Source organism: Fusarium musae, chromosome 11 (assembly GCF_019915245.1).
Source record: "Fusarium musae strain F31 chromosome 11, whole genome shotgun sequence".
Classification (NCBI taxonomy): domain Eukaryota; kingdom Fungi; phylum Ascomycota; class Sordariomycetes; order Hypocreales; family Nectriaceae; genus Fusarium; species Fusarium musae.
In genome coordinates, this window is record NC_058397.1 from 110,171 (window position 1) to 127,056 (window position 16,886).

At 49.3% G+C, this 16,886-nt stretch overlaps 3 protein-coding genes across 3 annotated transcripts; 2 read left to right on the top strand and 1 right to left on the bottom strand.

The window, feature by feature from the left end:
* Nucleotides 1-920: 920 nt before the first annotated feature.
* Nucleotides 921-9,328, top strand: GPY1 (Highly reducing polyketide synthase gpy1; the record flags this gene model as incomplete). Its single annotated transcript, XM_044830587.1, has 17 exons — nt 921-1,444; nt 1,497-1,805; nt 1,850-2,069; nt 2,120-2,243; nt 2,299-2,889; nt 3,012-4,105; nt 4,155-4,455; nt 4,506-5,791; nt 5,845-5,941; nt 5,996-6,021; nt 6,071-6,991; nt 7,041-7,241; nt 7,293-7,370; nt 7,419-7,819; nt 7,869-8,040; nt 8,091-8,393; nt 8,444-9,328. The coding sequence occupies 17 exons, from the start codon at nt 921-923 to the stop codon at nt 9,326-9,328; spliced, it is 7,533 nt and encodes a 2,510-aa protein (XP_044673862.1).
* A 318-nt stretch (nt 9,329-9,646) lies between these two features.
* Nucleotides 9,647-11,461, bottom strand: J7337_013092 (uncharacterized protein; the record flags this gene model as incomplete). Its single annotated transcript, XM_044830588.1, has 3 exons — nt 9,647-9,805; nt 9,903-10,395; nt 11,097-11,461. 3 exons carry the CDS (start codon nt 11,459-11,461, stop codon nt 9,647-9,649), a joined length of 1,017 nt encoding a protein of 338 aa, XP_044673863.1.
* A 3,941-nt stretch (nt 11,462-15,402) lies between these two features.
* Nucleotides 15,403-16,542, top strand: J7337_013093 (uncharacterized protein; the record flags this gene model as incomplete). Its single annotated transcript, XM_044830589.1, has 2 exons — nt 15,403-15,519; nt 15,568-16,542. The coding sequence occupies 2 exons, from the start codon at nt 15,403-15,405 to the stop codon at nt 16,540-16,542; spliced, it is 1,092 nt and encodes a 363-aa protein (XP_044673864.1).
* Nucleotides 16,543-16,886: the final 344 nt, after the last annotated feature.

The window sequence follows — 16,886 nt, forward strand, 5'->3', positions numbered from 1 at the left end:
GGGCAACCAACAAACATATACCTACACAAACTGTTTGCTACTACTGTATCATCCGTTTGTGCTAAATCACTCATCTGATATCCACGCGTGGGCGATGATCAGAGCTACCGTAGCCCATAGATTAGAGAGCAAGGTCAGGATCATTCGCCCCGGCGTAAGCTAGGGACGCGCCGTATCTCTGGGTCGATGTCGCATTTCTTCCCACTACGGCCCGCAAGGATATCGTGCTTAGCGCTGGACCAAGAGTCGACAATGTAAATTCTGCGAGAACTATTTCCAGCATAACAATGCTTCTATTGCATCAAGCTTGTGCGGGTGAAACCCTCTCTAGCCCATCTAATTCCCGTGCATTTCTTGCTTTTTTTCACCTCGCTTTCGTACCTGAAACGGGCTACCTCATCCCCATATCAAAAGGATTCGGACCCGCTATGTTGGCGACTACTGCAAGCGTCATATCATGAACCATTCCAGAAACAGGTCCGATCGTCGAAAGAGGCGTGGAAGCCACTTAAGGACTTGTTCTTGCATCCGTAGTGCGATATTTCACCAAGTAATTGCCTAGATTGCTTCTATGCTATCCCGGTGATAGCTAGATCACGCGCCACCCGTGATTAATATTACGACAATGCCAGTGCAGTAGCCCGTGGAGCTAGCAACCAACACGCCGGACCCTTGTGAACTGCTGTGGAGACAAATGAACCAGGAAACTGGACGCGCCGTCTTCTCATGTGGTGATTACCGAGCGAGCGTATCATGGCCAGTCGCATGGCCGTTGTCCCATATGTATGTGCCGCTGCCGGGTGGTGTCATGAACTATCCCATACTCTTCTCTTGTGACCTTTTGCCTCCCAGAGTTACGAGACTTTGGCAGAATTCTATCAGTATACCCCAATTTGTTTTGACGTTTGTCTTTTTTTGCAATGCCTTCTCAAATTCCACAATGGCGAGAGCCAATTGCCATTGTGAGCATGGCTTGTCGTCTCCCAGGTGGAATCGACAAGCCGCTTGATCTGTGGGACCATGTCCGAGCAGGCCGGTCGTCTGCTACGGCGATACCCAAAGATCGATTCAATGCTGAGAACTTCTTGTCTATGGATCCTAATCAGAAGGGGGAGCAGGCCTTTAGGGGCGCTCACTTCGTCAAGAGGGACATTAAGCAGTTTGATCATAAGTTCTTTGGGATCAGCAAAGACACTGCAACAGCTATGGATCCCCAGCAGAAACAGCTCCTTGAGGTTGTCTATGAGTGTCTCGAGTCAGCCAATATCTCTATGGAGACAATCTCAAAGTCCAAGATTGGCTGCTATTGCGCCATGTTCGTGAGTGACTACCACGACATGCTCATGCAAGACCCTGAATACCTTCCAACCTTCATCGCCATTGGAACAACGCGAACCATGCTTGCAAACCGCATCAGTCATGCACTCGACCTCGGTGGACCCAGGTATGTTGCCATTTCCCCGATCGAGCGATTACAGTGCTGACGCCTCATGTAGTGTCACTATTGATACTGCCTGTTCGGGTGCCCTGGTGGCCCTTCATCTTGCCTGCCAAGCACTGCAGGCTGGTGAGTGTGACGGCGCAGTGATTGGTGCATCGAATTTGTTCCTGAGTCCTGACTATGCATTATCTTTGACGCGCCTCGGAGCTATTGCGGCGGATGGGCAGTGTAAGACGTTTGATGCTAGTGCAAATGGATATGGACGTGGTGAGGGTACCAATGCAGTCTATGTCAAGAGGCTCAGCGATGCTCTCAGAGATGGTGACAGTATTCGAGCAGTTATCAGGGGTACATCATCTAACAGGTACGTCTTCCCCATGACGCAAGGTCCAGACACTAACCGTTCAGTTCTGGTGCTACTCCAGCCATCACGGAGCCCTCAGGGCGGGCTCAGGCAGACACCATCTTGCAGGCCTATGCCCAAGCAGGAATCAATGACTTTAGCGAGACGGGGTACTTTGAGTGTCATGGAACAGGTACTCCCGTCGGTGATTGCATAGAACTAGGCGCCGTTGGTTCGGTCTTTTCCGAAAGCCACAAAACCCAGGATGCACTCTGGGTTGGCTCTGTAAGTCAATCCTATCTTTTATTATCAGTAGGGTATACTGACAGGAACAGACAAAACCTAATGTCGGACATTCAGAGGCTGCCAGTGGTTTGAGCAGTCTCATCAAAGTGGTCTTGGCTCTAGAAAAGGGCGAGATCCCTCCCAACACAAACTACAAGACACCCAACCCCAAGAGTATGTACCCTCATTGCTGACTTCTGATGCGCTCGACTAACCGTGATTTGCTTAGTTGACTTTGATGGATGGAGAGTCCGTGTTCCAACCGCTCCGCAGCCATGGCCTTCCAAGTCCATCCGCCGGGCGAGCGTAAACTCCCTCGGTATAGGTGGATCTACTGCCCATGCTGTTGTTGAGTTCTACGAGCCTCCTCAATTGACCAATGGTACAACCAATGGTACAAATGGAGTCAATGGCGTTAACGGTACGAACGGAGTCAACGGGCATCACGAAGATGGGGAGAAGACCAACGGCCCGTACTTCCTCCTCTTCACATCTGGCGCTTCAAAGAGCTCTCGAGAAACCAACGAGCAGAATCTCCTCGAGTTCCTGAAGTCTCATGAGGAGTGTAAGAGTCTGACTAGCCCTCTCGTCAAAGCGCTCAACGCTCGAAGCCAGATCAATATCCGGCCCTGGAAGTCATTTGCTGTCGCTCAGTCCGTTGACGATCTAATGCAACAACTGGAAACCAATGCACTCAAGGTTGGAACAGGCCCTACAAGTGGCGGATCCCCACGAGTCTTGTTCACATTTACAGGCCAAGGAGCTATGTGGTCGCAGATGGGCAAGCGTCTTCTTGATGCATTCCCTGTGGCGCGCAACAGTTTGTACAATCTCGAGGAGGTTGTACGGGAGCTTCACTCATCCAAGACACCGACTTGGTCGTTGATAGGCATGTTCATACACAATACCATTTGTACCTGACGGTTACTAACGCTCCCGCAGACAAGCTCACTGCTGAGCTTTCTCAAGAAGAAATTGACTCACCAGCTCTCGCGCATCCCCTCTCCATGGCGGTTCAGATCGCGCTGACAGACGTTCTCTCAAGCTGGGGCGTCCTTCCAGACGGTGTCGTTGGACACTCAGGCGGAGAGACAGCAGCCGCCTATGCTTGTGGTGCCCTCACAGCCAAGGAAGCTATCACAGTGGCTTACTACCGAGGTATCGCCTGTCAGAACGCTCCACCGGGTGCCATGCTAGCCACCAGGAGCGCACCCAACGCTAAGGTGCTGCAAGATGCGTTGGAGCGAAACGATGTGCAGATTGCTTGCTTCAACGGTCCTCAGAACCTTACCCTTGCTGGATCTGCTGAGGGAGTCAAGAACGTGGCTGCTGAGCTGAGTGATCATAACATTGTCTCAAGAGCTGTTGCAGTTACTCGAGCTTATCACACTCGCGCCATGAAGACTGTTGTGGATGAGTACGTTGGTCAGCTCAAGGGCGTCATACAACCCAAGGCTGGACGAGTTCCTATGTACTCATCTGTGACTGGCCTTGAGCTCAAGGGTACTGAGGCTGACGCCGACTACTGGGGAGCCAACCTCGTCTCCCCAGTTCTTTACACCGATGCAGTCACCCTGGCTTTGACCTCATCAGACCGCAAGTTTGATCTTTGCGTTGAACTCGGACCTCACTCTCTACTCTCTCGCCCAACATCCGAGATAGTCAAGTCCCTTCCTGATTCACCCCAACTTCCATTCTTCGCCACAATGCTCCGAAACGCAGACTCGAGCCAACAGCTTATGAGCCTAGCTGGAGACTTGGTTCTCAATGGGAAGCAGCTGGACTTGGATCAAGTCAACAAGGTCGCGGGCAAGGTTGGACGTCTTCCCAATCACATTCAAGACAACCTTCCAGCTTATGCGTGGGACTATTCCTCGACACCTTGGACCGAGCCACGAAATAGTCAAGAATGGCGGTTTAGAAAATCGCCGCGACATGAGATTTTAGGATCGCGATGCAGAGGAGTCAATCCTTCAGCTCCGACTTGGAGGAACAAGGTGTCGATTGAAGATGCACCTTGGCTTGTTGATCATCAGGTACGTGAAGAAACTACACTCAGTTCATGGAAGTGCTAACTTGTAATAGGTCAACGGCATCGTGACATTCTCCTTCACAACCGGCATCGCAATGGTGGTCGAGGCCATGATGCAGGTACAGGAAGAGAACAAGGAGATTGATTGGACAAACCATTCATTCGAGCTTCAAGACTTTGTGTTTTCCAACTCGATCATTCTTCCTGATGAATCGCACATCGATCTCTTCCTCACACTCATCCCAGACAACGACAATGCGAAGTCTGAGGAGACGTGGTATGATTTTACCATCTCGTCGCTGAGAGGCGATGTCGATATCCGTCATTGCCACGGTAGAGCTGCGGTCCTCGAAAGTAAGTATCCCATGGGTCATACTTGATCCTTTAAGCTAACTGTGATCCAGCGCGCAAAGATACTGTCGCCCTCCGCCGCAGAACCTCTTGGCATCACATGCCCCTCAAAGTCCCACTGAAGAGCTACTACAAGACTCTTGAGCGAGTTGGCTACGGCTACGGCCCCAAGTTCCAGCTTCTCAATGAAGTCCGAGTCCGCCCTAGTCTCTCCGCTTGCTCTGCCAAGATTGACATGACATCCACTGCTCAATCTCCCGTTCCCGGCCAGCGATATCTCCTGCACCCCGCTATGATGGATGCAGCGCTCCAAACACCTGCTTTGGCCAATCGCTCCGGGCACTTTCAAGAGATTGATACACTACTTCTTCCATCCAAGATGAAGAGAATCTCCATTCGCATGCCTGCTGGGAACACGGACGTAGCGTCTTGTACTACCAACACTTCGCCTATTGGCTTTAGCAGGATTCAAGGCAGTGTTGAGTGCTACGACTCGTTATCGAGGCCTTTCTTCGTGGTAGAGGGTCTGCAGATGGATAGAGCGACAAGCGATGACAACACCACTCTTCCCTGGCTGAGGCTCACGTGGAAGCCTGACATTGGCGACATCTCGAGCAGTGACCCCATGCTCAGCTCCATCAAGATCCAGAGCCTTCCCGCAGAGAAGAAGCTCATCAACCTCGAGAACCTAGTCAAGGAGCTCATCCCACTCATCGTTGAGAATGGCATCGACAAGGGCAAGGACCTACCCTCCCATCTACTCAGCTACCATTCATGGTTCCTCGACCAAGCCGAACTCCACAAAGACCGCCTAGCAGCTCGCCACAAGCAACAAAACGGCTTCGCAACAGTCCAAGACGCCATAATGAACGTCGTCACAAACTCGGGAATCTCCCAAACCGTCGACGCATCAATAGTATCCCAACTCGCCATCAACATGTCCAAAATCTTCCGTGGCGACGTCGAAGCCCTAGCAGTATGGCTCGAGAACGATTTACTCTACCGTTTCTACGAAGAGAGTATCTTCACCACCAGCATGAACCAAAAACTCCTCTCCGTCGCTGAACTTTTGGCGCACAAGAATCCCAACATGAAGATCTTGGAGATTGGTGCTGGAACTGGTGGTGCGACTACAGAGTTGCTGCGTGGTTTTGCCAAAGCGGGAGGGAAGAATGCGTATCAGAGTTTTACGTTTACGGATATCTCGGCGGGGTTCTTTGACAAGGCGAAGAAGAAGTTTGCGCAGTGGGATAGGATTGAGTTCAAGACTTTGGATGTTGAGAAGGATATTGCTGAGCAGGGGTTTACTGAGAAGTATGACCTTGTTGTTGCGGCGAATGTAAGTCTCGGATGCTCTGAGAGTTCTGTCGGGTACTGATTATTCTGCAATAGGTTCTGCATGCCACTGCCGATCTGCCATTTGCGATGAAGAACATCCGATCTCTATTGCGGGACGATGGATACCTCTTGGTTGGTGAACTGTCAGAGGGTACGTAACATCACTCATGTCACTGTATGTTGTAGCTAACGGTTATATTTGCAGATCTGACTTCAGCCAACTTCCTCTGGGTAAGATCAGCAACCTATCATTTACATGGCATCGCTGACACTTATGTAGGGCCCTTTGACTGGCTGGTGGCTCCGCCCTCGATCACCCGGCCGCTCTGGTCCTGGTCTTACTCTCGACGAGTGGCGCAACGAGCTCGCCGCCGACTTCGACAGCGTCTACGAGATTGAGGCCAAGCACGACAAGACCGGCACGGACCAACTCTCGAGCACCATCGTCATGATGGCTCGAGCAAAGCCCATTGAGTATACTCCTCCTAAGCCGCTTTCCGAAGAGAGGGTACATATCGCTGGCGTGGGTAGCGATCTGTCCACTCGAGACCACCTTCAGAAGTATCTCGGCACGCGTGGTATTTCCTCAACCTCAGGTGTTCTCGAAGACCTTGCTTCGCGGGAATGGTCCGGCGAGTGGCTTATCCTCGTTGACGAGACTGAAGGAAGTTTCCTCGCCTCTCTCCAACAGGAGCAATTGACCGCAATGAAGTCGTGGCTTACAAAGCCTATCAAGTGTATCTGGGTCACTCGCAAAGTATACCTCGACCCCCAGAACACAACAGGAGGTCTAGTAACAGGTTTCGCACGAACTCTTCGCGGCGAAAATAGCCAATGCCGATTGTACACTCTTGACCTGAGCAGCGATGGCGATATCACAGCCAACATCATCTACCACGTCTTGGAACGGGCGCATTACTCTCATGATGACCCAATCTCTAAATTGGACTATGAGATTGCTGAGAAGGATGGACAGCTGTGGACCTGCCGGCTTGTTAATGATACTCCGCTTGAGAATGCTTATGGCCCTGCTAGGAAGATGGATGCCTCCTCCACGCAGCTGGTGAAGGCTCCTCATCACTTGTTCATGGGAGAGGTTGGTATCTTGGAGAGTCTGACCATGGCCCAAGACGATGCGTACTCAAGCATTCCAGACGGACATGTTCTCGTCGATGTCAAGGCTGTCGGACTTGACGAACGGGTAAGTCCATCTATTTCCACCGACAACACTCGATCTAACATTGTATCAGGACGGGCATATCGCACAGGGATCACTTCCAGCGACGTCGTTCGGCCGTGAGTGTTCCGGCGTCGTTACCAAGTGCGGTGCCAATGTCGCCTCGCTTAGCCCTGGAGATCGCGTCGCGGTCATCGGCCAAGGGACTTTCACAACCCAGTACTTGGCACCGTCAGACTGTTGCGGGAAGATACCAGACTGGCTTTCATTCGAGGTAAGAAGAGTCCTATTATCCACTGACTTTGCATGACTAACTCTGCTACAGGATGCGGCAGCCATTCCTACAAACTTCGTCACTGCTCTGTACGCTCTGACAACACCAGCCAGAGTAACAACAGGCCAGGTATGTACCGCGCCACTTCACCTCCAAACACTACTAAGTCACCAACAGAAAATCCTCATCATCAACGCATCTTCCCCCCAAGGCATCGCCCTCATCAAAACCGCAACAGCACTCAAACTCGACGTCTATGCCGCCATCAGCGACGCAACCACGAAGCCTATCCTCACCAGACTCGGTCTTCATTCTGCCAAGATCTTTGTGAACCCCACCAACTCGAGCCGCTCCAGCGTGTCTCGCTCCACGACTTTCTCAGCGTATAAGATTGTATTGAACACTAAGGCTGGTCAATATACGGACTTTGCGCACTTGGTTGCGAACCGTGGAACGTACATTGAGATTGCATCGGGTGAGAGCTCGGTTGATGAGGTTTTTGTGCCGTATAAGAATGTTATGTTTGCGTCTGTTGATTTGGCGGATGCTTATCTGGAAAGCAAGCAGGATCTTGGAGAGTAAGTAGTTCCGTCTCGTTGTGTGAGCTTCAGCTGACAATTTTACTAGATTGCTTGACCAAGTCATCGACATGGTTGAGAAGCGAGAGATTGATATTGACAGTTCAGTCTCGGTGAAGGGACTTGACTCTATACAGTCGGCTTTTGCTGCAGTGATAGAAGGAACTCAGAGCAAACAGGTTGTGTCGCTCACGAATGTCGACGATCAACAATTGATCAAGGTAAGTGTTTTCAGTCTCTCAACGACAAGACCTATCTAACCATGATCTAGACACGACCAAAGACTTCTCGCTTCAACCCCCACAAGACCTACATCATCACAGGTGGTCTCGGTGGTCTAGGCCGCGCTATTTCCGTATGGATGGCTAGCTACGGCGCTCGCCACATCATTCTGGCAACCAGCTCTGTCGCCCGAGCCTCAGAGTCCGGCGATCTTCTCCAGCAGCTATCATCATATGGATGTAATGCCAGAGTTGAAGTATGTGACGTTGGTGACTCCGAAGCTGTCGAGAGCCTTATTGCTTCTATTGATACTCCTATTGGTGGAGTCATTCACTCTGCGCTGAAGCTTAGCGTAAGTCCCCTCATAATCGCTATCGGGCTCATATATCTAACCTAAGCTAGGACTGCTTCTTTGAGGATATCACCCTAGAAGACTTTGATGCTGTCTTTGGTCCCAAGGTCAACGGCTCGCTGAACCTTCACAACAGCCTTCTCAACCAAGACCTCGACTTCTTCGTCATGCTCAGTTCAGGCTGCGGTGTCCTTGGTAACGAAGGTCAATCCAACTACGCAGCAAGCAGTACCTTCCTCGACACCTTTGCTCGCTACCGTCAAAGTCTTGGCCTCCCCGCCTCATCCATTGATCTCGGATTCGTCGAAGACGTCGGTAACATCAGCGAACGTCCCGAGATCCAAGCATCCCTCTTATCCCGCGGTCTCAGACCCATTACAGTCCGCGATGTCCTCCGCGTTGTCGAGGGTGCCATCGCAACAGGTTCACCCAAGGATCTCATCAGCGACTCTACCTACGATGGTTTCACCCAAAGCCAGATCGTTCTCAGCTTCGGCATGATCGACAAAGCCACAGCAGACTACCAATCCTGGGCTCAAGACTCCAAGTTCGGCCTTTTGCGATCTCGCGCCGTTGATAACGCTGCCCTTGACTCTGATGCTGATAGTGGCGAGAGCGCAGTTCAAACAGCTGTCAAGGCTTTCCGCAATACTCTGGGTAGATTGGGTGATGCACCTGAAGGCAAAGAAGCAGCGTTACAGCCTTTTGTTTGCACTGCTCTTGTTGCTAAGTTGGCTCAAGTACTGTCGATCAAGGTTGGCGATATCCAGCCTTCGAGATCGGCGATTCAATATGGGATGGACTCGCTTATTGCGATTGAGGTTCGATCTTGGGCGCGATATGCGTTCCAGATTGATTTGCCAATTAATGATTTGACGAACCCGTATAGTATTCAGGATTTGTCGGCTAGGGTTTCCAAAATGATCGTTGCATGAACATGATGATTTTTTAGCGCTTGGGTATACCACAGATTGGGGTGGCTCTTGTCTTTTCGTTTTTCCTTGTTTGATGTTTCCTTATATGCGTTTTCGTTTGTTATAGCTTCGCGATATTTATGGCAGGTCAATCGAACACGTTCTTTGCTTCTGAATTCCATGCTTCCCGCATAGCTGTATTCATCTATATATAGTCCGTTATAGGATATCTCCCCCTCGTTATAATCACGCCAGAGACCAACTCTCGCAGCCTGCGAGCCAAAGACAATGCTATACAACACCAGAAATATGCAATTCAGTCCCATCAGAGGGTCTAGTCTAAAGACTTGATATTCCGTAACCCAGCACGATGTACTTCCTCACCGTGGCATAGAAGATTCCGACATAGAAGTCGACACTGACGCCGAGACCGAAGCCGGCGCAGAATTCGATGGCGTCGATGATCCGGGTGCCGGCTTTTGGGCACAAAAGGTAATTCTGCATGACTGTCAGTTAGTCCTTACAAGAACGAGAAGTGTTGTACTCACAATGTCATAAATGAATGGTATTTCGTATTCCCAATCTCCTTCTTCACCTCCACCAGGAACTTCTTGACCTCCTCCGGCGGCCAACCCAAGCCCTGTGTAAAAACGGGCATGGTCAACGGCTCAAGAATAAACAGCCAATTCTGAGTCATTAAATGTCCTATGCGCTGTAGCTTCTTCCCGGGGTAGCATGCATTCGTCGGCGCTCCGTGTCTCGTCTCGATGATGCGCTCAAAGCCAGCTTCTTGCAGCAACGGTTTGAACTTTTCGGGATATTTCAGCGTTGTGCCGAAATTCCGCATCCCTTGCTCCATCAACTCGTTCCATTTTTTGAAATATGTGCCATTTAATGAGTGGTTTGGAGATTGTAGGAGCGCGATCCATTCTGTAAACTCGACCCATCCCCCTGGCCTTAGGTTGTCTAATGCTGATTGAATTAACTTCTTCTTGTCTCCGATATCGCCTAGTTGTCGGATGTGAATAAAGTCAAAGTTGCCGCCATTGAAAATATCCCAGTCGTGTGTGATGTCGAATGTTTTGAAGCTGCAGTTGGATTTTGTATATGGTGGGCGGACTGGTTCGATGTCGACGCCTAAAACTGAACAGGAGGGGTATTTCGTTGCTGTCAAATGTTAGCATCAGTAACAGAAAGGCCATGGAGGCTGGGTCGTACCAAATTCCTGTAGCATCAATGTCAGCAAAATATTATATCATGTGATCCCTTCGGAACCTACCAATGCCCATGTTCCGGGTCCAGTACCGACATCAAGCACCCGCTTCGGCCTTGACGTTATCGGTGATAAATGAAGCCCCTTGAAGATATTGATGATAACGGTATGTTGGATGACTAAGCGCAATCTTATCAGTAAATCCGCGGGTTAAAGAGGACCGAGACATGGCATCATACCATTTCTGTCTTGTTCTTGCTAGACCAGAAACGTATTAGTATCCGAGTACCCGTACCCCCGTATCACTTTGTGATATGTGATGATTGCAACATACCTGGCTATTCGGCACCAAACCGTACCCTGTTCGTCGTCGTTTGGTTAATTCTCGGATGCTACTTGGAAAGCAGGGGAGGGGGAAAACGAACGAACAGAGGATTTGGTGAATTTGGCGACGAATGCTTGGAAGAACCGTTTGGACCGTGACCCACTGAGACACATTAGCACGGGAGCAAACAATGGACCCAACCCACCAATCAGCAACTCCGTATCATCACTGATCAGATCACTGACACCTACCGTTCCACAGGCTTGTAACTGGCAACAAACTCATCCGAAGAATCAGAAGAGTCCTCTATGCTGTTGGTCTTGACGACATGGTCCTCCCTGGCTGCCGCCGCCGGGGAGAGCGTCTGCCGGTCCCATCCGCCTGAGCGTCGGGTAACAGGTGTCCCGGGGAGGCCCCCTGTCTGAATCTGGCTGTCACTAGACACGCTAGAGGCGTAGTTGGACGACGATGAGGCGGTGAGCGTCGTCTGTGCAGGGGGCTTCGCCATGGCTGACGACTGTAGAAATTCAGTGGAGCCCCCGCCAGCGCCAACGCCAGCGCCGCCGCTGCGAGTCGAGCTCGAGTCGCGTTCATTGTTGTCCATCGAGTGAGCCATTTTCGTTGCTAATAAACACGGCGGGCCGCGCCGAAGCCTAACAGCTTGGGGGTTATTTCTTCGTCGTTCGTCTCCCTTTGCTAAATTATTTTAGTTTGACGGATGGTGTCGACTTGAAAAGAAAAAAAGTTAATGGCGAATCAAAAATAACGTTCGTCGGCAGGTGCTTGGCTGCAAGAAACATATGCAGTCCTGACGTCGTAGGGGTTCAGAAATGGCACAGCAGAGCCAACATAAGACACGGGACAGCAGAACCTGTCGCTGGCTGGCCGGATGGGGTCATGCTACTCTTCTATGTAGAAAAAAGAGAGGGAGAGAAGAAAAAAATTGTTCCCCGACGTTAGCTGTGTTGGGTACCGAGACGGGACGGGCTGAAAGCGAGCACCCTTGTTTGTTTGTCTCGTCCTCTAACAGATCATCAGAGTGCTAGCCCTGTCAAGTTTAGCTTAGTGCCCTCAACTGACAAACGGCGTCTTAGCTCTGGCCCGCACTTTAGAGTTCATCACATTGCTCGGTAGCATTAGTTTCGAATCCGTCACATAATGAATGTGCCGAGCGAGTTTGACTGCAATAAACAGGCGTTGTTTTCTCGCATGTTTGCTCTGTGGTCTCGGGCCCAAACAAGATACCGAAATCGCGAGTATGCAAATTGACAGATCTTCAGTCGGTTCTTTTTCAGCCACCGACGTCTGAGGACGATTGCCAATGCAATATTAATTATAGGTCAACATCAATAATTTGAGGTGCAAGGTATTTATGTTATTTGTTGTCTTATGTCCTTGGCACCTTGTGCTGTTTGCTTCAATTCAACTGTTCGTTGATCGTCGCGTGACCCATGTTCAGCCCCATTCAATTGCTCCAGGTTTCATCAACAAACAAAACTGATAAAACTCTCTTCATAACATCTACAGGCTACCCTTCCCTGTGTATTAGTGTATCTAATTATTCATGGCTTTTTGTTCATCTATGTGCTACGGCGAAGCTCGTCGCAGAATTCACTTATTTCACATCGGTGTTTTAAATACATCAGACCTCGATGGCTACCCTGAGGCTAATGTATTATCTCCACTCAAGTATATTGAGACCGAAAGCTCTTGCACCTTAACAAGATAATTCAATAGAGAAATCTATATTATGTATAGAATTATACCTAAAAGGGGAAATACTTCTCTCGGAAGTTTAGCAGCAGCTTAGAAGTATTCATCAGTATATTTATATGCTTTATTAATGTCTAAGCTTGTTAGTAACCGACTAGCTTTCTGACTTAGATCTAGAACTTAGTATATATAAGTTATTGTACTTGTCCACCTTTTACTTATACCAGCTAGGAGAACTAAAAAGTCTATCTATCTTGCTTGCAGTTTATGATTGCTGCATTGAAGATTATTTGTTTCTCATTCACTACTTCCATCAACTTCGGAAATAGCTATAACCTCCACAGTAGTTTAAGTAACGTAAGACGTATGCCACTTGAATGTGGCAGATCTGCTAGAGCCAAAGATCACGTAGAACGATCTGCCAAGGCCATGCAGTCAGCCTGATCATCGGGGCAAAGTTACCCCATCGGATCCTGCACCCCATCTAAGGATCCCTGATCCAGGACCGCCCCCATGGGTCCATGAGTAGGTACCCTACTTGTAGTCGTACCCCGTATAGTTATCGGGTAGATATTGCGTAGTAATCAGAACTTTAAGGTGGCAGGTAGAAGGGTCATGCAGCGCGCCGGGACTCAAGATCTGATATGAGGCTAAGAAGCAACACACTCCATCTTAGACTCTCCATAAGTGCAATTAGTACCCAGCAGTCCCTATCCTACAGCTTCAATACACACTAAAGCCCCATTGAACTACGCCGGAGACCATTGCGCAGGACTGTATACTTGAGCACGCCAGCGCCATATCCTGCGAGGCTGTACCTATTTATGTTTGATGAAATGTTTCAAAGGTCGAACCCGTGTCTCTTGTCTTTCGAAAAGCAAGGTTCTCTGAGCCGCACAGCGAAACATGACGATATCAACAACTGGCAATCAAGTCTTGTTGACCTGCCTCCCACCTCAGCGATCTGCAACCACTCATCAGACCGGACCGATGTAGGATCTCGATAGCCATTAAACTCTTAGCCAGAACTGAAGCTAATTTGGCACAGTATCTACAGCTCATCTTGACAGCAAGGGTGCATGATGTGGTCAGCCCGACCCCTTTGACAAATGCGCATGGACTCAGTGAAGATCTTGGATGCAACATAATGCTTAAGCGGGAAGACACGCAACCCGGATATTCCTACAGATTGAGGGGGATACATAACAGAATGGCCAATTTGGATAAGGAACAGAGATGGAAAGGCGTGATAACATCTTCTGCGTGTAAGTCAAGTTCAAGAGTATACAAGCCCGTAACTAAAATCTCATAGCCGATGCTCTAGCTGTATCATACGCGGCAAAGAAGTTTCGAACGCCATCGATAATAGTCTTGCCAGAGGATACGACAAAAGCCAAGATCAAGGAGCTAACGCGTCTCGGGAGTACGGTTAAGTTACACGGACGGAGTACTGAGGCTGCCAAAGAGGAGTGCCTCCGGCTACAGTCACTTCATGATCTAATTGCCATTCCCCAGCCTGGAGATGAGTATGTCATCTCTGGTTGTGGTACTATTGGACAAGAAATAACACAGCAGACGACCCATTCTCAGGTCCAGGCGGTCTTTTGTCCCGTTACTTGCGGAACTTTGATAGCTGGCCTAGGCATATATCTCAAGCGCATCGCCCCCAACATCAAAGTCATCGGAGTGCAACTGCATGATTCAGCGGATATCTCGCGGTTGATACACTGCAAAGGACAGCCGGCGTTGGAAGAGCACCTACTATCGAGGAGCGTTTGTCCAAAGATCGCCTGCATCTGCAGCGATGTTATAGATGACATCGTCCAAGTCACTATGAACGAGGTGTTGATAGCGACAAAGAACATATACGAAGACACACGGCAACTTGTCAACGCAGAAGGTGCACTAGCTGTCGCTGGAATGAAGAGCTGGATTACGTCGAGTGGATTTGTAGGTTCAGAGAAGGATTTCATTGCGATCACGTCAGAAGCTCCACTCGACTTTTCGGAGATATCGTCTATTGTAAAACAGGCCTCATTAGCTGAGATGGCGATGGGGAGTGAGAATGACAGTGGACTAGATTCATTGATGCATAGTGCAGGGACACAATCGACTTGTGCTGGTGACGGGTGGTCAAGCAGTACGACTGTCGTTGGGACTGAGACTACCGCCAGCTTTACATCTGATGTTGACGGCAGTCTTCTGAGTAATTAATAGAGGGAAAGGAGATATATATATACATAAGTAGGAGTAATTGAACAGAGTAATATGGTGTTCTGTGCGATCTAAAACGTGGTATTCGTAGTGTTGCTAATTCTGATCATTATGGCTAACCAAGGAAATAAAGCAATGTATTCTTACGGTCAGTAAAGGTTTGAAAGTCTGAACCAAGATCAAAGCTTACAAATATGTTCAAAATTCATCGCTTGGCACTGCATGCGTTAACTTGATCTAGAAATATGCTGCGCTGGATGCTGACAGTTCATCTGCAAGACGATTACGTCAAGATCAGCCGCCTCATTACGAGCCTGGACATGGGACCATGAACTTCGATATTGAGCATATCTTGGATTAAGATGTCTTTCGCGATTAGTAACTATTTGTTCCACCTTTGTAATTATTGCAGTTTCTTGCTAAGAGATCGAATAAGCATTGCTCCTGGGTTGAAGATCTCGATCGACAAATGAGCCGCATCTGCGTCTCGGCCTCATGATCTTAGAGTTCTGAGTTTATGATAAACTGTATAAAAAGGGTATGCATCTCCTCTATAACAGGAGATATTATAGCCTCAACCAAAGCAACCCAGTTCGGTCGTACTCCCACTCAACCAATATTCCTTTCACAATGAGGACGAGCCTATTCCTTTTGGCAATCTCGCCAGTGCCTGTCCTTACAGGAGTCACACCTCCGGCTCGCCCTCTCTTGCCCCCTGACCATGCAAACCTCACCCTCAACGGCGCAGTGAGTACTTTCTACTGCTCACTTAGACCCTTCACTAACATCCTCCAGGTCGGCTCGTATCCTCTCACCTTCAACATCTCCGACTCTCAACGGAAGGGATGGACCCAAGTTGATGGCTCATTCTGGATCAACGCATTTATCCATGGCTCCAATGGTCATGACTACTACATCGCTTCTCACCTGATGAGCTACGCCTCCGATATCGAGGGCTCCAAGCCAGTGTACCGAGCATCAGTGCTTGATCTGACCGATCCCACGATTTTCCACAAATATGATCGAATTGCTCCGGAAAACACCACGTTTTGGACTCACGATGGGGATTTCCAGGCCAATTTTGAAGATTATGGAATGGAAGCTATTGATAAGAACCCGTTACATGGTCTTCACACTTACAGTTCTGCAGAGAACGTCGAGTTTGACTTCGATTTCTATTTTACATCTCCCATCTTGCTCAACGCAGCTCTAGGATCCTATCAAGTCGGTGGTGGACTTGGCTGGGAGTGGTCAGTTCCTCGAGGACGCACCGAAGGCTCACTCAAGGTGAACGGCGAAGAGGTAGACATCGTCCCCGAGAAGTCATTTGCATGGTACGATAGGCAATGGGGCTCACTTCAAGACTCTTTCGATTGGATTATGCTTCACTTCGAAGAATCAGACTGGTTGGATATATCGGTTATGTGTGCTTGGACGTGGGAGGACCGCGTGGATGGCCAGAAGATGTTTGCTACGGTTAGAAGCTCGCAGAACGGCCGAGACTCAGTGGTTCCTATAAATCTGACCGCGTCGACAACCAATGTCTGGGTATCACCAGATACAGGGCTTGAATATCCGCAGGAATGGATTATTCAATGGGAGGATACGGAACTCCTCGTTACGAGCCCTAGGCCTGATCAGGTTATTGAGGCTGATGATGATACCGGGTTTCCATCGCAGTTCAGTGGCTATGTCAACGTGGTGGCTACCAAAGCGGGATGTTCTCCCGTCAGAGGATTTGGAGCGGTTGATCGCATGAAGATCGAATAGTCACTGTACTGGTTTCTCCAGGATTGGACATCTGGGCTACAGCCTACAAGGAACAGATCTAGCGAATTCTTCAGATTTCACTTTCACAATATAACTAGATATAAACTGTCGCTATTATTGATGTATATGAGTGAGCATGAGTCGCCCTCAACTCCGTACCTTTCCCATTCTTGAGACACTTTGGGAGCTAAAGATAAGCCACAAGTCAACATGCTAATCGGGGTATAATCTCCCCGAGCTTCAAAGTCCATTGCCAAAGGCTCGGAGCAAACTACGTCTTGGGATCGATCCTCCTTTATATAAAATACGCCTAGTATCTGGCGTGGAACATGAATCTCGAAACC